General features: G+C 40.3%; 2 protein-coding genes across 16 annotated transcripts in view; one reads left to right on the top strand and one right to left on the bottom strand.

The window, feature by feature from the left end:
• The window catches only part of BABAM2 (BRISC and BRCA1 A complex member 2), a 457,873-nt gene extending 452,881 nt beyond the window's left edge, over positions 1-4,992 (bottom strand). For 3 of the 8 annotated variants that reach the window (XM_009237426.4, XM_054545234.1, XM_054545255.1), the window contains exon 1: positions 138-265. The gene's annotated coding sequence lies outside the window, so the exon portion shown is untranslated. 8 annotated transcript variants of the gene reach the window in all.
• The window catches only part of RBKS (ribokinase), a 114,821-nt gene continuing 88,823 nt past the window's right edge, over positions 396-26,393 (top strand). For all 8 annotated transcript variants that reach the window (XR_008522195.1, XR_010136200.1, XR_008522197.2 and 5 more), the window contains exon 1: positions 396-723. Coding sequence is in view for 4 of the 8 variants with exons in the window: in XM_024242138.2 (XP_024097906.1) it covers positions 635-723 (89 nt within the window). In the remaining 4 variants the exon portion in view is untranslated. The remainder of the gene's footprint in view (positions 724-26,393) is intronic.

Genomic DNA, 26,393 nt, shown 5'->3' on the forward strand with positions numbered 1-26,393 from the left:
AGAAGGGCATCTTTGGAACGGGGGCCTTCCCCATAGGAAGAGGAGGCGAGTCCCCTGGCCATATTTAAACCACAGTTCTCCACGCCACCTGTGCGATTCGGGATCCAACCTCCCCGCACCAGCCCCAGTCCAGGTACCTGGAACTTAGTCCGATCGGTAACCGGCGACTACGTGGGGTACAGGTACCCGAGCGCGCCCCCGACCGACGCACCGACCTGCGCGCGCGCCGCGGGCAGGATGCGTGCGCACTCCCCGGACGTCCCGCCCCGCCCCCTCTGCGGCCCCGGAGCCGGGCAGCGTGCGCGCCCCCGCGCCGCGCCGAGCCGGGCGCTCGGAAAGGCGTCCCCGTGGTGCCTGACAGTTCCTTCCTCAGCGCCTGCCCTGTGAGTGGCGAGGAGCGCGGAGTCTCGCCATATCAGGAGGGCCCTGTTACGTGAGGCTGTGCACGGAGACTATTCCAGGAAGAAGAGGGGACACTTGGTGGGCGGGGTGATTTCGGGCAGTCAGGTGGGCGACCCGCGTAGGCGTCTGAAAGGCCCGCGTCGTTAGGGAGGGCAGGAGTGGCGTCTCTGGTTACGGGGTCGGGCAAAGGGCAGAGGTCACCGTCCAGGTTGGACAGCAGCACCTTTGAGCGATGGCGGCGTCTGGGGAACCCCGGCGGCAGTGGCAAGAGGAGGTGGTGGCGGTGGTAGTGGTGGGCTCCTGCATGACCGACCTGGTCAGGTTAGTCCGGGGCCAGTTACTCAGTCTGCGGCTCGGGGGAGGAGGCGTGCCGTGCGCTGTGCGCCCAGTGGAGCTCTTGGGCGCTGGGTCTCCAGGGATAGACAGTGCTAGCTTTGGGTATGAGCTGCAGGTTTTCGAAGCCCTCAGCCTGTCTTCCTGGCATGAAAGAATTTGAGTCTGTAAAGGTAAATCTCAGGGGAGGGGACGTAAGAGGCCAGGGTTTAGTGAAAGCTCTAATATTACTCAAAGCGCTCCCCAAAGACCTGCCCTCCAAAGACTTGCGCCTCCAAAGACCTTTCTTGGCCCGGCTGCTGAGCCTTTCCCCAAACGAGCCAGGGAACTTTGCCCACGTCATTTTACCTCCGAGAATGTGCCTACCTCACAGGGTTGTTGTGAGGACTAAATGAAGTAAAGTGTTTTGTCAAGCGTAACATTATCCAAATTGGGTATTATTCGTCTGAGGTTATTGTATAAAATAATGAGTTGAGCAGAAATCAAAAAGACTGTCACCTTCCACCGTGTTGATTGTCGGCATTACTGCAGTATTTTATATTTACAGCGTATTTTTCAGCAAGCCAAGTATGAATCAAAATAAAAACATAAACACAGTATTTACAACCTCTAAAAACTATGATCAAATTATGATAGAAAATATGCCAAATGAAAATTGTTGAGTTAGGTCAGTAAGATTGAGTAGACAGGTCCTTCTGATTTTTCTTTTTTTTTAATTAAGGTAGCTTTTCTGATTATAAAAGTAATGTACGTTCATTGTAAAAGTAGTAATAAATTCAGATATTCCAAGAAAATCCTACCACTCCAATTACTGCAGTTCAGTCTTTTGATGAATATCTTTTCAGATGTAATGCTACTTTATGTTATAAAAATGATCAGGTATACTACAATAACACCTCATTCGTCCTGAAATGTTGCTTTTCCAAAGGGTAATAGAGAACGTGGAACTAAACAAAAAGGCTTTGGGGCAATCAAAATAAGTCACCAAATTGCTGCACCAAACCACCTGTATTGTACTCAGAAAATAGGTCTAGGGTCTTCATGTAACCAATTTAACCTTACCTTAAAATATTTATAAGCTGTGTTACCAAATTTCCACTGAGATTAGAAAGGTGGGAGTTAGAGGAGAGACTGCTAGAGGCAGTTATAGTGACTGACGAAAACTTGAGGGTGAGTAGGAGACTGTGTAACAAGAAGCAGCAACAAAAGAATTTTAAATACCAGTGACCTTTATTTTTCCACAAATATTAGAACTATTCTGTCAGACACTGTGCCAAGATAAAAATACTTTCCTTTGGTGACAGAGCATAAAATTGAATCTAGTTGGAGACATTTGTTGAAGAGGCCTGTACATCTTTTTCTAGAGCAAGAGTAAGTAAACTTTTCTGTAAAGGGCCAGATAGTAAATATTTTAGGCTTTGCAAGCCATATATGGTCAAGGTCACATTTTTTTTAACAACATTTTTTAAATGTAAAAACCATTCTTACCTCCCAAGCCTTACAAGAACATCCTGCAGGCCATAGTTTGCAGACACCTGTGTAGAAAGAACATCACTGTGTTTGCAACACAATATAGCAATTGATTTTACTGGTGATGACTCTTCAAGAAAAGGTTATATGGTACTTATTAAATTTTGTATAAAAATAGAGCATGTATTTCACTTTAGAAAAAGTTTCATCAAAAATTCATAAAGTTGAGTTACATAAAGGAATAAACCTTCAGTAAACCTTCATCTAAAATGATTCATTCCATGGGAAATCCACCTAGCTAAATGTTTACCATGATTTTATGTGTGAAGTGGCAGAAGAGTAAGAAAACTAAAGTGGACCGGGCGCAGTGGCTCATACCTGTAATCCCAGCACTTTGGGAGGCCAAGGTGGGCAGATACCTGAGGTGAGGAGTTTGAGACCAGCCCAGCAAACATGGTGAAACCCCATCTCTACTAAAAATACAAAAATTAGCTGGGCATGGTAGCTGGCGCCTGTGATTCCAGCTACTCAGGAGGCTGAGGCAGGAGAATTGCTTGAACCTGGGAGGTGGAGGTAGCAGTGAGCCGAGATCGCACCATTGCACTCCAGCTATGGTGACAAGAGCAAAACTCCGTCTCAAAAAAAAAAAGAAAAGAAAGAAAATTAAATTTTCTCATACATCCTACCTGAATAAAAATGTCAGGGTTAAAATTCAGAGCTACTTCCTTGTTACCAAACTGAGAGCTTTCTGTGAAGCTTGACCATCAGATACTAAAAATAACTATAGTACTTTGTGGGGTGGGGTAGGGGAGTGGTGTCAAAGGCCCATTTTAGTGTCCGTCAGGGTTTTAAAATCTTACTTCAGAGCTAGAAAAATTTGGAAATTATTTATTCTAGTCCTTCAGTTTTTAGATAAATAAACTGAAGCCCAGAGAAGACTTTCTCCTCTTGGCCATATTCTTTCCTTCATAAAATATCCAAGTTTCTTCTCTTCACATGAATCAGTAAAAATTTTACTAACGATTAGCAAAATCATTAGTAAAAAATTTACTAATGATTAGTAAAATAGTAAAATCATCAGTAAAAAATCATTAGTAAAATCATTAGTAAAAATTTTATTCCCGTATAGACTCTCTCTGCTAATTCCCATAGGTTTTCAACAAACTTTTCATGATCTCTCATTACTTATGACACTGAAGATCTTTACAGAAATCTGAGTATAGGATTTTCATTTAAAACCCTGCATCTGTGATAAACTTGGGTGCAACTTTTCTAGTTACAGTTAGTATCATGATTATATTAGTTATCTACTGCTGCTGTAACAAATTACCAAACTTAATAATTAAGTAACGCAAGTTTATTTTTTTACAGTTCTGGAGGTCAGAAGTCTGATACAGGTCTCACTGGGCTAAAATCAAGGTGTCAGCAGGGCTGAGCTCCATTCTGGAGACTCTAGAGGAGGATCTGTTTTCTTTCCTTTTCCACCTTCCAGAGGCTGCCCACATCCTTGGCTCATCGTGGCCCCTTCCTCCATCTTCAAAGCCAGCAATGGTTGTTCAGGTCTTTCTCACATCACATCACTCTGACCCCCAGTCTTCTGGCTCCCTCTTCTACGTTATAAGAACTCTTTTGATTACATTAGGCACAACCAGATAATTCAAAATAATCTCTTTATTTTATGGTGGCTTATTAGGAACCTTAATTTCCCCTTGCCATGTAACAACATATTCACAAATTCTGGGGATTTGGATGTGGACATCCTTTGGGAGAGGAGAGCAGAGAGTATGTTATTTTTGCTACCACAGTGGTTAAACTTGAAGTAAAAAATCCTACAATACTTAGTTCTCAGAGACTCTTTGAAGCCTATCATTCTGTCCTCACATTTCACAAGTGAGATAAGGAAGAGAGCTTCAATGACTTACTCCAAATCACACAGCCAGTAAGTGGCATAGTAAAGGCTACTACACAGGTCTCCCAATCCTTACCTTTCTTTTTTATTTTTTTAAATATATATTTTCTATTTTTTATTTTGTTAAAGATGGGTTCTCGCTATATTACCCAGGCTGGTCTTGAACTCCTGGGCTCAAGCAATCCTCCTACTTGGTGTCCCAAAGTGCTGGGGTTACAGGCGTGAGCCACCGTGCCTGGCCCCAATTCTTACATTTCCACTATATCATTCTACCTCTAACTCTGACTAGTGTTTATTGCCCTTTTCATCTACAGTACATTTGATAGCTTGTAGTCTGTACATTCATTGTTAACTTTATAAACTGATAAGGAATAACAACTAAGGATTTATAATTTTCAAGTCTAAAGATAGTATCTTTATTACTGTGCCTCATTCCTAAATTTAACTGTAACTAGCCTGGACACCCATGCCTATTCTTTAGTATCACTTCAGAAATAAAACTGCTTCAATAACTAAGCCCTTTTGGATGGCATCCAAGCCCAACTTACTTTATATATTACATTACTGTGTGCCAGACACTGCTAATTCAATCAATGAATAACCTTTTTTTTCATTTCTAATTTCAGTCAGCTATGAATAGTAAGTCCTATGTAGTAATAATTTTTAAAAATCATTAGCTCATACAGCATGGCAAACAATTGAAATTATTTAATACTCACATATTTTTCTCATTATCCTCTTCCTTCTTGAACACTCATCTCTAAAGTTACACATTACAAAGATACAAGAAATCAACCCTGGTCTTATGGGGTATAAAGTCAAAGATTTTCCAAAGACAGATTTCCACAAAAAAAACAACAATGTGTGAATATTTTTAGATGTTAGGCTTATAGGCCTTTGTTAATCATGTTTTCATTAGTAATCCTTATTTTTTATGACCTGTATCACCCATTTTTTTAATTATTCATTCAAGAAATATTTATTGAATTTATACTATGTGCCAGGCACTTCCTGATGTGCAGAGGATACAGCAGTGAAAACACAGACAAAAATCCCTGCCTCATGAAGTTTACATTCTAGTAAGACAGTATCAGTAGAAATAAGTTAATTACATAGTATGTTAGATAAAAGCTAAGGAGAAAAATTAAACATGTAAGGAGGGATGGGAATAGGAAGTTTAGATTACTGGCTTCAGAAAGCCTCACTGAAAAGGTCATTTAGAGTAAAGACCTAAAGGAGCAAAGAAAACAAGTCATAATCTGAGGGAAGAGCATTCCAGGCAGAAGGAATAGCATACTCAAAGGCCCTATTCAGTGAAGAACATGGAGTCCAGTATGGATGAAGAAGAAAAAAAGAGTCAGGAGACAGCAATCAGTGATTAAAGGACATTGAGTCATACTCTGGATGAGATGAAAAGCTAGTGGAGGATTTGAGTAGGGGAGTGACATAATCTTATTTTGATTATAATAGGATCTCTCCAAGGGCTATATGAGAATAAATAGCATGAAGGAGAAGGCAAATACAGAAGCAGGGAGACAAATTCAGAGTCAATCCCAACAATCTAGGCAAGAAATGATGGTAGCTTGAAAGCAGTGCAAGTGGAGAGAAAGCATCTTTCGATTATATTTTTGGGGTAGAGTTGACAGGATTAGAGGAAGTTGACCTCTACAAAAATGCAGAAGATTGTATGCAGAGAAAGTTGGGTGGGAGAGGGCAGTATCAGGAGCACAGAGTAGACATGGGAGGGTTGAGGTACCTACTAGACATCCAATTGAGGAGGTCAAGAAGATAGATACAAGAGTTTAGAGTTCAAAGAAGAGGTCCAACCCAGAGATATAAATTTCAGAGTCATCAGTGTATCGATGGTATTTAAAGCCATGAGGCTGGATGAGATCACTGAGGGTCTGATCTCCTAGGGCACTACAACATTTAAAGGATAAATTTTTAATAAAATTGACTTCGTGTCTCTCTTCAAGTCTCTCTGCAGTCCTAAAACTTGCTTTGAGACAAGCTTAACACAAACCTATGTTTATATTTCCATGGCAATAGACTCTGATGTCAACTAAAATTCTGTGTTATCTGTTTACATGCTGCCAATTAAAAGTGATGGCTTGAGAGATAAGACTCGTGTTCACCCAAGCATCTAAACTTAATCCTGCCAAATCAGGAAATGAGTGCCTAATTTTCAAAAGGTTTAATTGGATAGTGGAATAAGTGAATTTAGAAGCTTTTAGATCCAAAGCGGATGAAGCATTGGACCTAGATTACTTAAAAAAAAAAAAAAAAAAAGTTATGGTCAGGCACAGTGGTGGCTCAAGCCTATAATCCCAGCACTTTGGGAAGCCAAGGCGGGTGGATCGCTTGAGCTCAGGAGTTAAGACCAGCCTGGGCAACATGGCAAAACCCCATCTCTGCAAAAAATACACAAATTAGCTGGGCATAGTGGTGTGATCCTGTAGTCAGTCCCAGCTACTGGGGGGCTGAGGTGGGAGGATCGCTGAAGACCTGGAGTTTGAGGCTGCAGTGAGCCTTGATTGTACACTATACTCCAGCCTGGACAACAGAGTGAGACCCTGTTAAACATAAAAAAAAAAAGAGAGAATTTTTTTTTATGTTTTTTTTGATAGGTTTTACAAACCTATCAAAGTTTGTATTTGTTTGACATAATACAGTACTTTCTAACTGGGACACAGGTTAGAGAGTCAAGAAGCCTCTTGGCTTGTCATATTTAGAACAGAGAAATCTCTTTTATAGTCACATTTTCAGAAACTAAAAAAGGAATATTGATCCAAAAAGTATCATGCTTTCCCAGTATTCAAGGAATATAATATCCTTCATTATTCTTTCTGCTTCTTAAATTGGTCTGAAAAGTTGCTTATCAGTTACCAATCATGTATTAAATTAGTATTTTGTTAAACATAGTTGTGTCAACTGTATTCCCTAATATCAAAAGTAATCATTCATGGGAAATTTGCTATGTCCCTTTAATGAAAATATTCATTAAAAAATTATGGCTGGGTGCATTGGCTCATGCCTGTAATCCCAGCACTTTGGGAGGCAGATGTGGGAGGATTGTTTGAACCCAGGAGTTTGAGACCAGCCTAGGTAACAGGGTGATGAGACTGTATCTCTTAAAAAAAAAAAAAATAAATCCATATGACAAAGAAAGAGCACCTACTGTGTACTATTACAAAGCAGTCCCTTTAGCAATCCATTCCTTTGCCAGCTCTCTGTGCCTTAGGCTTTTCATGTCTGTAATCTAAGGAGAAGAAAGTAAGGTGGACTTTGTGATGAGTTTTGCTCTCGTATTTTGATGACTTGTTTATAATATTGAAATACTTATAGTGTGCTAAACACTAAGAATACTGCAGTTAGGAGGCCGGGCGCGGTGGTTCACGCCTGTAATTCCAACACTTTGGGAGGCCGAGGCGGGCAGATCACGAGGTCAGGAGATCAAGACCATCCTGGCTAATACGGTGAAACCCCATCTCTACTAAAAATGCAAACAACTAGCTGGGCGTGGTGGCGGACGCCTGTAGTCCCAGCTACTCGGGAGGCTGAGGCAGGAGAATGGCGTGAACTGGGGAGGCGGAGCTTGCAGTGAGCTGAGATCGTGCCACTGCACTCCAGCCTGGGTGACAGAGCCAGACTCCGTCTCAAAAAAAAAAAAAAGAATACTGCAGTTATGAAAACATGGTTACTGCTTGTCTTGTCTTAGTCCGTTTTGTACTGCCATAACAGAATACCTAAGACTGGGTAATTTATCTTTTTTCACTTTTATTTTAAGTTCAGAGGTACATGTGCAGGTTTGTTATATAGGTAAACTCATGTCATGCGAGTTTGTTGTACCCAGGCATTATTTTTTTTTTTTTGTCACCCAGGTATTAAGCCTAGTTCTCATTAGTTATTTTTCCTGATCCTCTTCCCTCCTTTCACCCTCCACCCTCAGGTAGACCCCAGTGTGTGTTGTTCACTTCTGTGTGTCCAGGTGTTCTCATCATTTAGCTCCCACTTATAAGTAAGAACATGCAGTATTTAGCTTTCTATACCTGTGTTAGTGTGCTAAGGATAATGGCCTCCAGCTCCATCCATGTTCTGGCAAAGTACATGATCTCGTTCTTTTTAACAACTGTGTAGTATTCCATAGTGTATATGTACCACGTTTTCTTTATCCAGTCTACCATTGATGGGCATTTAGGTTGATTCCATGTCTTTGCTATTGTGAATAGTGCTGTAATGAACATACACATGCATGTGTCTTTGTTACAGAATGATTTGTATTCCTGTGAGTATATACCCAGTAATGGGATTGCTGGGTCGAATGGTAATTCTGTTTTTAGCTTCTGAAGGAATTGCAACCCTGATTTCCACAATGGTTGAACTAATTTACACTCCCACCAACAGTGTATAAGCATTCCTTTTTCTCCACAGCCTTGCCAGCATCTGTTAATTTTTGACTGTTTAGTAATAGTCATTCTGACTGGTATGAGATGGTATCTCATTGTGGTTTTGATTTGTATTTCTCTAATGATCAGTGATGTTGAGTTTTTTTTGATATGCTTATTGCAAATAAAATAAAATGTATGTCTTCTTTTGAAAAGTGTTTGTTCATGTTCTTTGCCCAGTTTTTAATGGGGTTGTCTTTTTCTTGTAGATTTAAGTTCCTTTTAGGTGCTGGATATTAGACCTTTGTCAGATGCATAGTTTGCAAAAATTTTCTCCCATTCTGTAGGTTGTCTGTTTACTCAATAGTTTCTTCTACTGTACAGAAGCTTTTAGTTTTCTTCAGTTTAATTAGACCTCATTTGTCAATTTTTGCTTTGGTTGCAATTGCTTTTGGCATTTTGCCATGAAATTTTTGCCTGTGCTATGTCCAGAGTGGTATTGCCGAGGTTGTCTTCCAGGGTTTTTATAGTTTTAGGTTTTACATTCGTCTTTAATTCATCTTGAGTCGATTTTTGTAAATGGTGTAAGAAAGGGGTCCAGTTTCAGTCTTCTGCACGTGGCTAGCCAGTTATTCCAGCACCATTTATTGAATAGGGAGTCCTTTTTCCATTGCTTGTTTTTATCCGTTTTGTCAAAGATCAGATGGTTGTAGGTATGTGGCCTTATTTTGGGGGCTCTTTATTCTGTTCCATTGGTCTATATGTCTGTGTTTGTACCAGTACCATGCTGTTTTGGTTACTGTAGCCCTGAAGTATAGTTTGAAGTCAGGTAGTGTGATGCCTCCAGCTTTCTTTTTCCTTAGGATTGCCTTGGCTATTCAGGCTCTTTTTTGGTTCCATATGAATTTTTATTTTATTTTATTTATTTATTTATTTATTTTGAGACAGAGTCTCACTCTGTCACCCAGGCTGGAGTGTAGTGGCACAGTCTTGGCTCACTGCAACCTCTGCCTCCCAGATTCAAGCAATTCTCCTGCCTCAGCCTCCCAAGTAACTGGGACTACAGGCCCACACTGCCACGGCTGGCTAACTTTTGTATTTTTAGTAGAGATGGGGTTTCTCCATGTTGACCAGGCTGGTCTCAAACTCTTGACCTCAGGTGATTTGCCAGTCTCGACCTCCCAAAGTGCTGGGATTGCAGAGGTGAGCCACTGCGCCCGGCCTTATTTTTCTTGAGACAGGATCTTGTTCTTTCCCCCAGGCTGGAGTGCAGCAGTGTGATCATGGCTTACTGTAGCCTCAACTTCCAGGCTCCAGCAATCCCGTGACCTTAACCTCCCAAGTAGCTGGAACTGCAGGCACACACCAGCATGCCCAGCCAATTTCTGTTTTTTGTTTGTTTGTTTGTTTGTTTGCAGAGACGGGGTTTTGCCATGTTGCTCAGGCTGGTCTCGAACTCCTGGGCTGAAGCAACCCACCCACCTCAGCCTCCCAAAGTGCTGGGATTACAGGTGTGAGCCATCGTGTGCAGCCCCATCTGAATTTTAAAATTCTTTTTTCTAGTTCTGTGATGAATGTCATGGTAGCTTAATAAGAATAGCATTGAATCTGTAAATTGCTTTGGGCAATATGGCCATTTTAATGATATTGATTCTTCCTGTCCATGAGCATGGAATGTTTTTTCTGTTTGTGTCACCTCTGATTTCTTCAATCAATATTTTGTAGTTTTCATTGTAGAGATTTTTCATCTCCCTGGATAACTGTATTTCTAGGTATTTTATTTTGTGTATGTGGTAATTGTGGATGGGATTGTGTCCTTAATTAGGCTTTTGGCTTGACTCTTGGTGTATAGGAATGCTGGTGATTTTTTGTATCTTGATTTTGTATCCTGAGACTTTGCTGAAGTTGTTTATCAGCTTAAGGAGCTTTTGGGCCAAGATTATGGGGTTTCCTAGGTATAGAATCATACAAAGAGGGATAGTTTGACTTCCTCTCTTCCTACTTGGATGCCTTTTATTTCTTTCTCTTGCCTGGTTACTCTGGCAAGGACTTCCAATACTATGTTGAATAGGAGTGGTGAGAGGAGGCATTCTTGTCTTGTGCTGGTTTTCAAGGGAAATGCTTCCAGCTTTTTCTCATTCAGTATGATGTTGGCTGTGGGTTTGTCATAGATGGTTCTTATTATTTTGACATATGGTCCTTCAATACCTAGTTTATTGAGAGTTTTTAACATGAAGGAGTGTTCATTTTATGGAAAGCCTTTTCTACAACTATTGAGATAATCATGTGGTTTTTGCCTTTAGGTCTGTTTATGTGATGAATCACAGTTATTGATTTGCATATGTCAAACCAACCTTGCATCCCAGGGAAAAGTCTACTTGATCATGGTGGATTAGCTTTTTGATGTGCTGCTGGATTCAATTTTCTTTTTTTCTTGTGCCAGGTTTTGGTATCAGGATGATGTTGGCCTCATAGAACGAGTTAGGGAGGAGTCCCTCCTCCTCAGTTTTTTGAAATAGTTTCAGTAGCAATGGTACTAGCTCTTCTTTGTACATCTGATAGAATTCAGCTGTGAATTCATCTGCTTCTGGCCTGTTTTTTAGTTGGTAGGCTACTTATTACTGATTCAATTTCGGAGCTCATTGTTGGTCTGTTCAAGGATTCAGTTTCTTCCTGGTTCTGTCTTGGGAGGGTGTATGTGTCCCGGAATTTATCCATTTCTTCTAAATTTTCTAGTTTGTGTGCATAGAGATGTTTATAATATTCTCTGATGGTTATTTGTATTTCTGTGGAGTCAGTGGTAATATCCCCTTTAAGACTGGATAATTTGTAATAAGCAGAAATGTATTGGCTCATGGTTCTCTCCAGAATGGAGAGTCCAAGATCAAGGGCATCTGTTGAGATTGCTCTATCATTCCATGGTAGAAGAATAAAGCAGGTGGGGGGGAAGAGAGAGAGGTGAAAGGGGGCTAAACTTGTCCTTTTATTAGGAACTCACTCCCTTGATAACAAACCCACTCCCATGATAATGGCATTAATCCATTCATGAAGACAGAGCTCTCATGACCTAAACTCCACTTAAAAGTCTCACCTCCCAGTGCCATTTCACTGACAATTAAATTTCAACATGTGTTTAGGAGGGAACAAACATTTGAACCACAGCACTGCTCTTGGGGAATTTACAGTCCAAAGAAGAAGGCAGACACAAAAAGAGATTATTATAGTATGACATGGTAAGTGCCTGCAGGTTATGCGAGAGAACAGGGAAAACTTCCTGGAAGAGATGCCCCCTGAGCCAAATTTTTTAAAATAAGCAGGTGCTAACCCAGAAAAAATGGGGAAGGAAGGCATTCCACCACCTGGGGTTACACACAGAAGCAAAATGATGGATGTGCTTGTGTGGTATGTGCTGTGAGGCACATATGTGCTTGCGTGGTATCTGCTGAGGCAGCAACCCTTGGGTCTTAGAACATCAGGATATACAGTGGTGATGAAAGGCCTAATCAGCCATGCTGAGGTGCTTAGGTTTTATTCTGTAGGCCCTGAAAGCCAGTGAAGGGCTCAAAGTACAAGAATGACAGCCAGATTAATATTTCACATAGTTCACTTAGTGCTAAAGTCAGATTTAAAAGAAGCCAATGTTTTGAAGGCATCAAAGGCATTCTTCTTGAAGACAGGAAGACCCATTTGAAAGGTAAAGCAGTAGTACTCACAAATATTGATGATGGTACGAACTAGGACAGTAGTGCTGGGAATCAAAAAGAGGAAAAAAATTAAAGAAATATTTAGGGGCTAAAATAGTTGGAAACAACTGTTTAGTAAAGTGGGCATGAATCAAGCATTCACTCTCTGATCTTTTATAAGGAAACACTAATGTTGAAACTTTACTTTCCCACATTGACAAGACCTAGAAGGTAGAGTCCTTGGAAAGAATGCCATCTTATGGAACAAAAGCATTCCATGCTTACTACTTTTACTGGGGGTGGGGATTATATTCTTTAAAAATCAAAATAGATGGTATCAAATAATTAAGAGATAGTCAAATTCTCTCTGGGGAAAAAAATCCTAATTTTGTTTTGAGATTTAAAAAAAATACAGGTATTCTTTCATAATTGTAATGGAGACGCTAATGACAAATTTAGCTCAAAAAATTTACAAATATTAACTGGAGACAATGAAATGACAGAAGATATAAACATAAAAAAGAATGTTAAAATACAAAATAGAATCTTCCATATACCAATACAACATTCTTAAGGGAAGAAAAAAACTACACAAAGCTGAACCACCCATGTAACAAAGATATTTATAATGTGTAAAGTGTTGTTGGGGAACTTAGGGACAGTGGAACTAGAGAATATCAGAGTAGCAAAGAAACTTGAGTTCATTTTTGTGTTGAAATGACCACCCTGTTCATGTTAAATATAGGAAGCACAAGTCTAGAAAGAATTAACTGATTTTCCCCCAGCTAATACCTAATTAAGATTGGAGCCAGGATTAAAGTTTTGGAGCCAGGATTAAAGTTTTTATCTTTTGGCTCTCAAATACTAACACATTGGGTTATTGTGAAGTTTTTTTTGTTTTTTTTTTATTTTATTATTATTATACTTTAAGTTTTAGGGTACATGTGCACAATGTGCAGGTTAGTTACATATGTATACATGTGCCATGCTGGTGTGCTGCACCCATTAACTCGTCATTTAGCATTAGGTATATCTCCTAAAGCTATCTCTCCCCACTCCCCTCCACCCCACAACAGTCCCCAGAGTGTGATGTTCCCCTTCCTATGTCCATGTGTTCTCATTGTTCAATACCCACCTATGAGTGAGAATATGCAGTGTTTGGTTTTTTGTTCTTGAGATAGTTTACTGAGAATGATGATTTCCAATTTCATCCATGTCCCTACAAAGGACATGAACTCATCATTTTCTATGGCTGCATAGTATTCCATGGTGTATATGTGCCACATTTTCTTAATCCAGTCTATCATTGTTGGACATTTGGGTTGGTTCCAAGTCTTTGCTATTGTGAATACTACCGCAATAAACATACGTGTGCATGTGTCTTTATAGCAGCATGATTTATAGTCCTTTGGGTATATACCCAGTAATGGGATGGCTGGGTCAAATGGTATTTCGAGTTCTAGATCCCTGAGGAATCGCCACACTGACTTCCACAGTGGTTGAACTAGTTTACAGTCCCACCAACAGTGTAAAAGTGTTCCTATTTCTCCACATCCTCTCCAGCACCTGTTGTTTCCTGACTTTTTAATGATTGCCATTCTAACTGGTGTGAGATGGTATCTCATTGTGGTTTTGATTTGCATTTCTCTGATGGCCAGTGATGGTGAGCATTTTTTCATGTGTTTTTTGGCTGCATAAATGTCTTCTTTTGAGAAGTGTCTGTTCATGTCCTTCGCCCACTTTTTGATGGGTTTGTTTTTTTCTTGTAAATTTGTTTGAGTTCATTGTAGATTCTGGATATTAGCCCTTTGTCAGATGAGTAGGTTGTGAAAATTTTCTCCCATTTTGTAGGTTGCCTGTTCACTCTGATGGTAGTTTCTTTTGCTGTGCAGAAGCTCTTGAGTTTAATTAGATCCCATTTGTCAATTTTGGCTTTTGTTGCCATTGCTTTTGGTGTTTTAGACATGAAGTCCTTGCCCATGCCTATGTCCTGAATGGTAATGCCTAGGTTTTCTTCTAGGGTTTTTATGGGTTTTGGTCTAACGTTTAAGTCTTTAATCCATCTTGAATTAATTTTTGTATAAGGTGTAAGGAAGGGATCCAGTTTCAGCTTTCTACATATGGCTAGCCAGTTTTCCCAACACCATTTATTAAATAGGGAATCCTTTCTCCATTGCTTGTTTTTCTCAGGTTTGTCAAAGATCAGATAGTTGTAGATATGCGGCATTATTTCTGAGGGCTCTGTTCTGTTCCATTGATCTATATCTCTGTTTTGGTACCAGTACCGTGCTGTTTTGGTTACTGTAGCCTTGTAGTATATTTTGAAGTCACGTAGCATGATGCCTCCAGCTTTGTTCTTTTGGCTTAGGATTGACTTGGCGATGCGGGCTCTTTTTTGGTTCCATATGAACTTTAAAATAGTTTTTTCCAATTCTGTGAAGAAAGTCATTGGTAGCTTGATGGGGATGGCACTGAATCTATAAATTACCTTGGGCAGTATGGCCATTTTCACGATATTGATTCTTCCTACCCATGAGCATGGAATGTTCTTCCATTTCTTTGTATCCTCTTTTATTTCATTGAGCAGTGGTTTGTAGTTCTCCTGGAAGAGGCCCTTCACGTCCCTTGTAAGTTGGATTCCTAGGTATTTTATTCTCTTTGAAGCAATTGTGAATGGGAGTTCACTCATGATTTGGCTCTCTGTTTGTCTGTTATTGGTGTATAAGAATGCTTGTGATTTTTGTACATTGATTATGTATCCTGAGACTTTGCTGAAGTTGCTTATCAGCTTAAGGAGATTTTGGGCTGAGACAATGGGGTTTTCTAGATATACAATCATGTCATCTGCAAACAGGGACAATTTGACTTCCTCTTTTCCTGATTGAATACCCTTTATTTCCTTCTCCTGCCTAATTGCCCTGGCCAGAACTTCCAACACTATGTTGAATAGGAGTGGTGAGAGAGGGCATCCCTGTCTTGTGCCAGTTTTCAAAGGGAATGCTTCCAGTTTTTGCCCATTCAGTATGATATTGGCTGTGGGTTTGTCATAGATAGCTCTTATTATTTTGAGATATGTCCCATCAATACCTAATTTATTGAGAGTTTTTAGCATGAAGGTTGTTGAATTTTGTCAAAGGCCTTTTCTGCATCTATTGAGATAATCATGTGGTTTTTGTCTTTGGTTCTGTTTATATGCTGGATTACATTTATTGATTTGCATATATTGAACCAGCCTTGCATCCCAGGGATGAAGCCCACTTGATCATGGTGGATAAGCTTTTTGATGTGCTGCTGGATTCGGTTTGCCAGTATTTTATTGAGGATTTTTGCATCAATGTTCATCAAGGGTATTGGTCCAAAATTCTCTTTTTTGGTTGTGTCTCTGCCCAGCTTTGGTATCAGGATGATGCTGGCCTCAAAAAATGAGGTAGGGAGGATTCCCTCTTTTTCTATTGATTGGAATAGTTTCAGAAGGAATGGTACCAGTTCCTCCTTGTACCTCTGGTAGAATTCGGCTGTGAATCCATCTGGTCCTGGACCCTTTTTGGTTGGTAAGCTATTGATTATTGCCACAATTTCAGAGCCTGTTATTGGTCTATTCAGAGATTCAACTTCTTCCTGGTTTAGTCTTGGGAGAGTGTATGTGTCGAGGAATTTATCCACTTCTAGATTTTCTAGTTTATTTGCGTAGAGGTGTTTGTAGTATTCTCTGATGGTAGTTTGTATTTCTGTGGGATCAGTGGTGATATCCCCTTTATCATTTTTTATTGCGTCTATTTGATTCTTCTCTCTTTTCTTCTTTATTAGTCTTGCTAGCGGTCTATCAATTTTGTTTATCCTTTCAAAAAACCAGCTCCTGGATTCATTAATTTTTTGAAGGGTTTTTTGTGTCTCTGTTTCCTTCAGTTCTGCTCTGATTTTAGTTATTTCTTGCCTTCTGCTAGCTTTTGAATGTGTTTGCTCTTGCTTTTCTAGTTCTTTTAATTGTGATGTTAGGGTGTCAATTTTGGATCTTTCCTGCTTTCTCTTGTGGGCATTTAGTGCTATAAATTTCCCTCTACACACTGCTTTGAATGTGTCCCAGAGATTCTGGTATGTTGTGTCTTTGTTCTCGTTGGTTTCAAAGAACATCTTTATTTCTGCCTTCATTTTGTCATGTACCCAGTAGTCATTCAGGAGCAGGTTGTTCAGTTTCCATGTAGTTGAGCGGTTTTGAGTGAGTTTCTTAATCCTGAGTTCTAGTTTGATTGCACTGTGGTCTGAGAGACAGTTTGTTATAATTTCTGATCTTTTACATTTGCTGAGGAGAGCTTTACTTCCAACTATGTGGTCAATTTTGGAATAGGTGTGGCATGGTGCTGAAAAAAAAAAATATATTCTGTTGATTTGGGGTGGAGAGTTCTGTAGATGTCTATTAGGTCTGCTTGGTGCAGAGCTGAGTTCAGTTCCTGGGTATCTTGTTAACTTTCTGTCTCGTTGATCTGTCTAATGTTGACAGTGGGGTGTTAAAGTCTCCCATTATTATTGTGTGGGAGTCTAAGTCTCTTTGGAGGTCACTCAGGACTTGCTTTATGAATCTGGGTGCTCCTGTATTGGGTGCATATATATTTAGGATAGTTAGCTCTTCTTGTTTAATTGATCCCTTTACCATTATGTAATGGCCTTCTTTGTCTCTTTTGATCTTTGTTGGTTTAAAGTCTGTTTTATCAGAGACTAGGATTGCAACCCCTGCCTTTTTTTGTTTTCCGTTTGCTTGGTAGATCTTCCTCCATCCTTTTCTTTTGAGCCTATGTGTGTCTCTGCACGTGAGATGGGTTTCCTGAATACAGCACACTGATGGATCTTGACTCTTTATCCAATTTGCCAGTCTGTGTCTTTTAATTGGAGCATTTAGTCCATTTACATTTAAAGTTAATATTGTTATGTGTGAATTTGATCCTGTCATTATGATGTTAGCTGGTTATTTTGCTCATTAGTTGATGCAGTTTCTTCCTAGCCTCAATGGTCTTTACAACTTGGCATGATTTTGCAGTGGCTGGTACTGGTTGTTCCTTTCCATGTTTAGTGCTTCCTTCAGGAGCTCTTTTAGGGCAGGCCTGGTAGTGACAAAATCTCTCAGCATTTGCTTGTCTGTAAAGTATTTTATTTCTCCTTCACTTATGAAGCCTAGTTTGGCTGGATATGAAATTCTGGGTTGAAAATTCTTTTCTTTAAGAATGTTGAATATTGGCCCCCACTCTCTTCTGGCTTGTAGGGTTTCTGCTGAGAGATCCGCTGTTAGTCCGATGGGCTTCCCTTTGAGGGTAACCCGACCTTTCTCTCTGGCTGCCTTAACATTTTTTCCTTCGTTTCAACTTTGGTGAATCTGACAATTATGTGTCTTGGAGTTGCTCTTCTCGAGGACTATCTTTGTGGCGTTCTCTGTATTTCCTGAATCTGAATGTTGGCCTGCCTTGCTAGATTGGGGAAGTTCTCCTGGATAATATCCTGCAGAGTGTTTTCCAACTTGGTTCCATTCTCCCCGTCACTTTCAGGTACATTAATCAGATGTAGATTTGGTCTTTTCACATAGTCCCATATTTTTTGGAGGCTTTGTTCGTTTCTTTTTATTCTTTTTTCTCTAAACTTCCCTTCTTGCTTCATTTCATTCATTTCATCTTCCATCACTGATACCCTTTCTTCCAGTTGATCGCATCAGCTCCTGAGGCTTCTGCATTCTTCACGTAGTTCTCGAGTCTTGGCTTTCAGCTCCATCAGCTCCTTTAAGCACTTCTCTGTATTGGTTATTCTAGTTATACGTTCATCTAAATTTTTTTCAAAGTTTTCGACTTCTTTGCCTTTGGTTTGAATTTCCTCCTGTAGCTTGGAGTACTTTGATCGTCTGAAGCCTTCTTCTCTCAGCTCGTCAAAGTCATTCTCCGTCCAGCTTTGTTCCATTGCTGGTGAGGAGCTGCGTTCCTTTGGAGGAGGAGAGGCACTCTGCTTTTTAGAGTTTCCAGTTTTTCTGCTCTGTTTTTTCCCCATCTTTGTGGTTTTATCTACTTTTGGTCTTTGATGATGGTGATGTACAGATGGGTTTTTGGTGTGGATGTCCTTTCTGTTTGTTAGTTTTCCTTCTAACAGACAGGACCCTCAGCTGCAGGTCTGTTGGAGTTTGCTAGAGGTCCACTCCAGACACTGTTTGCCTGGGTAGCAGCAGTGGTGGCTGCAGAACAGCAGATTTTTGTGAACCGCGAATGCTGCTGTCTGATCATTCCTCTGGAAGTTTTGTCTCAGAAGAGTACCCGGCCGTGTGAGGTGTCAGTCTGCCCCTACTGGGGGGTGCCTCCCAGTTAGGCTGCTCAAGGGTCAGGGGTCAGGGACCCACTTGAGGAGGCAGTCTGCCCGTTCTCAGATCTCCAACTGCATGGTGGGAGAACCACTCCTCTCTTCAAAGCTGTCAGACAGGGACATTTAAGTCTGCAGAGGTTACTGCTGTCTTTTAGTTTGTCTGTGCCCTGCCCCCAGAGGTGGAGCCTACAGAGGCAGGCAGGCCTCCTTGAGCTGTGGTGGGCTCCACCCAGTTCGAGCTTCCTGGCTGCTTTGTTTACCTAAGCAAGCCTGGGCAATGGCGGGCGCCCCTCCCCCAGCCTCGCGGCAGCCTTGCAGTTTGATCTCAGACTGCTGTGCTAGCCATCAGCGAGATTCCGTGGGTGTAGGACCCTCCAAGCCAGGTGCGGGATATAATCTCCTGGTGCGCCGTTTTTTAAGCCCGTTGGAAAAGCACAGTATTGGGGTGGGAGTGACCCGATTTTCCAGGTGCCATCTGTTACCCCTTTCTTTGACTAGGAAAGGGAACTCCCTGACCCCTTGCGCTTCCCGAGTGAGGCAATGCCTCGCCCTGCTTCGGCTGGCACACGGTGCGCTGCACCCACTGTCCTGTGCCCACTGTCTGGCACTCCCTAGTGAGATGAACCCGGTACCTCAGATGGAAATGCAGAAATCACCCGTCTTCTGTGTCGCTCATGCTGGGAGCTGTAGACTGGAGCTGTTGCTATTCGGCTATCTTGGCTCAAGCTCCTCAATACCTATTGTGAAGTTTTGAGTAGCATTTCAGAAGTTTGACATGTACTGGATTTGCAAGAGACAAAGTGTTCAAAAGTGCTAATAAGGACCGATTTCCTTGAAAAAGAAAACAAAGCTAATATTGCAATTATCAGTATCAGAGTACTTAGTATTATTGTCCTTTATTTTTTTCAGACCTGTGATTTTTATTATATATGCATAATATAACCTTTACCATTTTTAATTTACAATTCATTGGCATTAAGTACATCCACATTTTTTTACAAACATCACCACTAATCATCTCCAAAACTTTTTTCATCTTCCTAAACGGAAATGATGTTCTTATTAAACATTAACTCCCTATCCCCTCCTCCCCTCAGCCCCCAGCAACTACTATTCTACTTTCTATCCCTATGAATTTGACTACTTTAGGTACATTATATAAGTGGAATTATGCAGTGTTTGCCCTTATGTGACTTACTTATTTCACTTAGCATAACGTCCTCAAGAAAGGGCAAGTGAACTTGAAGACATAGTAATAGAGATTATCTAAATTTAAGCACAAAGAAAAAATGCACAGAGCCTCTGTAACCTGTGGAACAGTCTACCATATGTATAATTGGAGTCAAAGTATCTCATATAGGTAGAGTCTTTGTAACTGGCTTACTTCACTTAGCATAATATTTTCAAGGTTTATCCATGTTGTAGTATGTTTCAGAATTTTCTTTTAAGGCTGAAAAATACTCCATTTATGTACATTACACATTTTGTTTATTCATCTATCAGTGGACATTTGGGTTGCTTCTACCTTTGGGCTGTTGTGAACAATGCTGCTATTAACATGGGTATACAAATACCTGTTTGAGCCCCTGTTTTCTGTTCTTTTGAGTATATACCCAAAAGTGGGATTGCTGGATCATATGGTAATTCTATATTTAATTTTTTTGAGGACCCACCATATTGTTTTCCATAACAGCAACACTGCTTTTCCTTTTAGTTTCTTGCATCTTCTTTGTAAAGTCCCTATTCTTCATCTTACTCACCAAGCCTCCTTTTCCTAATTCAGTTTAGACTATTTTTTTGTTTTGTCTCCCATTTGTAATCCCTCTTTTATCTCCTCTTATGCAATTTTGCATCCCCATATGCATGTATATCTGTCATGTCTAAGTATACGTTTGTGCAAGAGGAAAAATGTGTCTGTACAGGCAAGGAGCTCAGTAAACCTCATACCTTCTCTGCCACCCTCAATCTCAGCCCCAGCATTTTTGTGGCCATTTAATACTCTGTTACGTAGAGATACAAAAATTTGTTGATTCAGTGCCCTAAATAAATACTTTTAAGTTGTTTCTGTTTGCTATGATGAACTTCTTTGAACACTTATCTTTTAGACTCATGTCTGTTTCCTTAGGTAAATTCCTAGAGATGGAATTTCTAGGTCAAAGGAAATAACAGTCTTGTTTCTGTTCTGTTTTCTTTTGAGTCAAGGTCTAGTTCTGTCACCCAGGCCAGAATGCAGTGTCGCGATCGCAGCTCATTGCAGCCTTGACCTTCCAGGGTCAATCAATCCTCCCACCTCAGCCTTTTGAGTAGCTGGGACTACAGGTGCATACCACCATGCCCGGCTAATTTTTATATTTTATTTTTGGTTGAGACAAGGTCTTGCCATGTTGCCCAGGCTGCTCTCGAACTCCTAGCCTAAAGCTATCTGCCCGCCTTGGCGTCCCAAAGTGCAGTGATTACAGACGTGAGACACCATACCTGGCTGGAAATAACATTTTTTAAACTTTTGAAATATATTGCCAATTTGCCTTCATAAAAGTTCTTCTGAAATACACTCCTACTCACAGTGTATGAAAAGGCCTATTTCCTGGATTTTTAACGAACACATTACTAGTTGAGAGATGTTAAATGTTTTCATGTTTGATTACAAGAGGAGATGTTGAATGTTTTCCAGATGTTTGTTAGTTATTTGTGTTTCTTTTGTGAGTTGCCAACCACGGGTCCTTTGTTCATTTTTCTGTTGGACACTCCTTAAGATTTTAAACAAAAGAGTTCAAAGAAAAGAAAATGTAAAGATGCTGGTTAAGAGTTCTGCAGCAAAGAAACTAATAGTGTAAGAGTGAAAGGAGAATTTTAAGACTCTGGCTAGCATAAAATATTGTGGAAATATGGAAGAGAGAGATTCTCAACCCTGGTTGCCCTTTAGAGTCAGTTAGACCAGACTCTCCAGGGAAGGAATCCAGGCATCAATTTTTGTTTTTTAAATTCCCCATAAATTTTAATGTGCCACAGGGGTAGAGAAAAAGTGGCTTACTGATAAAAGCAGGAACTATGAAGTAGAGTGAATGTGACAAAATACTGTAGCGATTTGGAGAAATGAACCTTTAAGAGAAAGGGGTTGCAGTTATTCCTGACCAAGGGGAATCATGATTGGTACAGATAAACACATCAATGGATAAGTGGCATTATACCTGGTTATCCAGTCTCTCTGCTGTGGTAATACAGTGTTCACTCTTGACATGTTGTGTCACATGATGCTGTCCAGTGATACCAGTTCTTGAATGATGTGTGAGTTCCGCCCAGGACAGTTGCCTCCTAGTTGAGTGGCTGCATCTTCCTCCATTCTGACAGTGATTGTACAATGTTAAAACTAAACTATAAGCTAAGTAAGGACGGGGTCTGAATATCTCCAGAACTTCACACAGAGTCTGGAATGTAGTAATTGTAACAAATATATGCGGAGAATGGACTGAGTATCAAAAAGGATCTGAGATTATTCCAGTTTCTTCCATGGTTATACTAAATCAAGATTTGCTTCATTTAATACAATTTTAATCACTTTTTAGTACTTTCTACACAGTGATGAACTACCTTTTTGTCATATGATCCTCAAGGACAAGGTTTCTTTGAATTGTATAAGGTTCCTCTTATGACGACTGATTGAAGGCACTTTTTTGACGCCTTAAATTCTTCATATGAGCATTTAAGATATTTCCATCTGCCTTGCTTTACCTTCTTTACGATTTTTATATCACTAGTTTGACTTGGAGTGTTTCTTGTATACATGCAGAAGGCTGCTATAAATTATCTCTGTTTGTATATGGTTGATGTGTTTTCTAAATAAAAGCTGAGAGTTTTGTTTTTGCTTTGGGTTTGGGGTTTTTTGTTTCATAGTGTTTTGGTTTGTTTTTTTTGTTTGTTTGTTTCCCAAATACATCACATATTAGATACTGGCTTGTCTCTCATGGTCAAAAATATCTTCTGTATTATTGCAGAAAATAATTTGTGCAACAGTTTTTTAAGTACCCTTTACAAATTATATTTTACATCTGGATTTTTACCACCAGTTTAAAAAGTTACAATTCATACACTGTTATAGCAACAATATTGGTTTTTTCTGAGTTAGAAGTCTTCATTTTGAAGTGAGAAATACAAATCTACGTTTTTAGTTACCTAAATTTTCAACCAAATACTCTGCCAAAAATCTTTTAGAAACTCAGTTTTAAAGTCCTTCAGGCTGTCTCAGTGAAAATCATAAGCAGTTCTTTGGTATTCTGTCAAGACCATAAAGAAAATAGAGTATTATCTAAAATGTTTCTTTTAAGCCATTTCAAACCATCACAGTACCTTGCTCAAAGTAGTTACTCAGTGAACATTTGTGGAGGGAAGGAGGGAATGCTTGCATGCCACAGTTGCCCAAGAATAGCAGCTGTGTAGAATGTGTGTGTGGGGACCCTGGTTCCAGCAGAACTTTAACCCTACTGACAGCTGCAACAAGGAAACTGCATTATTTAACTGGTTAGTTCTTTGGGTTGTAATGAGCAGAGGATCATTTCAGTTACTTCAAGAATGGGTACTTGTTTGCAAGGTGACCCAGAATTAGCTTAACAGCCAGGTCTCAGGAAGAGCAGGAACCAGGGAAGGTTCCTAGGAAATGGATTGTTGTTGAATTTTTACCCCAGTGCTCCATCATTACCCTGGCCCCACTGCCCTCCTCATGTGTGTTCCATACCCTCACTCCTCTCTCCATTTGCAGGCTTTCTCTGCGAGTATAGCACCTGCTCATTCCCAACCCTGCCAGTGTTTTGCCTTTATTGGCCTCCTTTACCCCCCTGCATCCATTCAAGCTTCTGCTTCCACCACAGATTGCTTCCTTCTTGCCATGTTTCTTATTTGATGGGTGTTCAGCTGTGGTGTTTCATATACATTCATTAAGCTAGGCTGACTTTCTGTCTGCTTGACATGTCGCTTACTTAGGGAATTGTATTAACATCACCTACCGTGATGGTGGATTTGACAATTTCTTGTTGTTGTTATATATTTTTTTGGTTTTATGTATTTTACAGCTATTTTATTGGTTATACTTAGACTTGAATTATTACATTTTCCTGCCGAGTTTAACCATTTTTCTCCCTTTCCTGTGGTGCTGATGAATTTAACCTTTTGATTAAAGTGAGTTACCATATTTTATCTGTCTTTGCCCTAAGCTTTTTTATTTTTTAATTTTTGGCTGATACTGATAAAGCTTTCCAGGTTTGTTTTAGTTGCTATTTGCCTTGTATATCTTTTCCTGTCTTTTTTTCTTTTCACCCTTCAATGTGTCTCATAAACAGCGCATACCTGGATTTTAGTCTTTTGTTGGCTTGTTTTATTTATTAATTTTTTTATAACTGCGATACTTTTTTCTTTTTACTAGAGAATGTAATCCAGTCACATTTGTTGGGAGTTCTGATTTATTTGAATTTATTTTAAATGTGTTACATTACAATAAACCGCTCTTTAGAACACTATTTTTCAAACTCATTAAGGCTGTAGAGCAGGGGTCCCCAACCCCTGGGCCACAGACCAGTACTGATCCGTGGCCTGTTAGGAACCAGGCTGCAAAGCAGGAGGTGAGTGGCAGGAAAGTGAGCAAAGCTTAATCTGTATTTACAGCCACTCCCCATTGCTCACATTACCTCCTGAGCTCCACCTCCTATCAGATCAGCAGTAGCATTAGTTTCTCATAGGAGCGCGAACCCTATTGTGAACTGCACATGCAAGGGATCTAGGTTGTGCACTGTTTTTGAGAATCTAATGCCTGAAGATCTAAGGTGGAGCTGAGGCACTGATGCTAGCATTGAGGAGCAGCTGCAAATACAGATTAACATTAGCAGAGAGGTTTGACTGCACAGAGACCATAATAAATCAACCGCTTGCAGACTCATATCAAAGCCCTATCAGTGAGTGGCAAATGACAATTAAGCTGTATCTGGTGGCAGGCTTAACTTTATAGTGGCAAGTGAGTTGATGTACTTCAGTTGTACAGCTGCATCTGGTAGCAAGCTTTAAGTCAGAATCCAACAGTTATTTTAGCCCACACATGGCCCACCCATTATTTTATTTACCATGCCTCTTTCTCACACTGCACACTTGTCTCAGTCACAGTTTTGGTAAACCCATGAGCTAATCCTAGCCAAAATTAGTAAAAAATAAACGTCACTGGAGAGCTTCTTTGAAAAGGGGAGAAAGACCCAATGATGAGACAGCAGAAGACTTTAAGACTGGCAACAAAATGAAAGCTGCATTTAAAAGAAAATACCAAGAGTCCTATTTAAATTACAGGTGCATTGCAATAGGTGATTTCACATTCTCCAAACCTGCTTTGTATAATATGTGGTAACTGACTATCCAACGAAGCCATGAAACCTTCAAAACTGCTTTGCTACATGGAGACCAAGCACCTCGCATTAAAAGACAAGCCTTTGGGTTTTTTTTTTTTTTTCTTTTAAAGTGAACGCGAAGAACAGAAGCAATCATTGAAGGCCACAGCTTCATCAAATGTGTCTGTACTGAGAGTATCATTGTTAGTGGCTAAATGCATTGCTTAAGCTAGGAAGTCCTTTACTGTTGGTGAAGAGTTGACCCTGCCTGCTGCTAAGGACATTTGTCATGAACTCTTAGGAGAGCCTGCAGTTCAAAAGGTGGCACAAGTTCCTCATTCAGCTGGCACCATAACTAGACAAATTGATGAAATAGCAGAGGACATTGAGGCACAATTGTTAGAGTGGATTAATGAGCCACTGTGGTACGCAGTCCAGGTTGATGAGTCTACCGACGTTGACAAGGCAACAATGCTTGTTTTGTGTAATGTATTTTTCAGGAGGATGTGCATGAGGATATGTTATGTGCACTTTTGTTGCCAGCCCACACCACAGCTGCAGAACTGTTCAAGTCTTTGAATGATTACATGTCAGGAAAACTGAACTGGTCATTTTGTGTGAGTATAAGCATGGACAGAGTGGCTGCCATGGCTTGACAGCTTTCTGGTTTCACTACTCAGATCAAAGAGGTTGCTTCTGAATGCGAGTCTACACACCATGTCATCCATAGAGAAATGCTGGCTAGCCAAAAAATGTCACCTGAACTTAACAGCATTTTGCAGGATGTAATTAAAATTATCAACCACGTTAAAGTACATGCCCTTAACTCACGTCTCTTCGCACAGCTCTGTGAGGAGGTGGGCACAGTGCACACACGTCTTCTCTTATACACAGAAGTGAGATGGCTTTCTAAAGGTAGATCACTGATCAGAGTTTTTGAGTTACAAGAGCCACTCCAGAGATTTCTTTTAGAAAAACATTCACCACTGGCAGCACATTTCAGTGACACAGAATGGGTTCCTTGCTTCCTTGTGTGACATATTCAACCTGCTCAACGAATTCGATCTGTCACTTCAGGGGAGAATGACAACTGTGTTCAAATTGTCAGATAAAGGGACTGCATTCAAAGCCAAACTGGAATTATGGGGGTGACAAGCGAACATGGGGATTTCTGACATGTTTCAAACGTTAGCAGATATTTTGAAAGAGACTGAACCAGGGCCTTCTTTCCCCCAGCTGGTGCATGATCACCTATCTCAGCTTTCAAAGGAGTTTGAGCATTACTTCCCAACCACAAAAGACCCCCCAAACTGGGAAGGAATGGATCTGCAACCCATTTGTGGATAAGCCAAGGTGAATCGACTTTGTCCATGGCTGGAAAAAGACCAACTGCTTGAGAGCGCAAATGACGGTGGCCTTAAAAGTATGCGGAAACAGCTTCAAATCTTCATACAGTCCAGACTGAAGTCAAGGCATAATATCGAGAGATTGCCCCAAAAGCACTGAAAAGCTTGCTTCCATT

The sequence above is a fragment of the Pongo abelii genome, chromosome 12 (assembly GCF_028885655.2).
Source record: "Pongo abelii isolate AG06213 chromosome 12, NHGRI_mPonAbe1-v2.0_pri, whole genome shotgun sequence".
NCBI classification, from domain to species: domain Eukaryota; kingdom Metazoa; phylum Chordata; class Mammalia; order Primates; family Hominidae; genus Pongo; species Pongo abelii.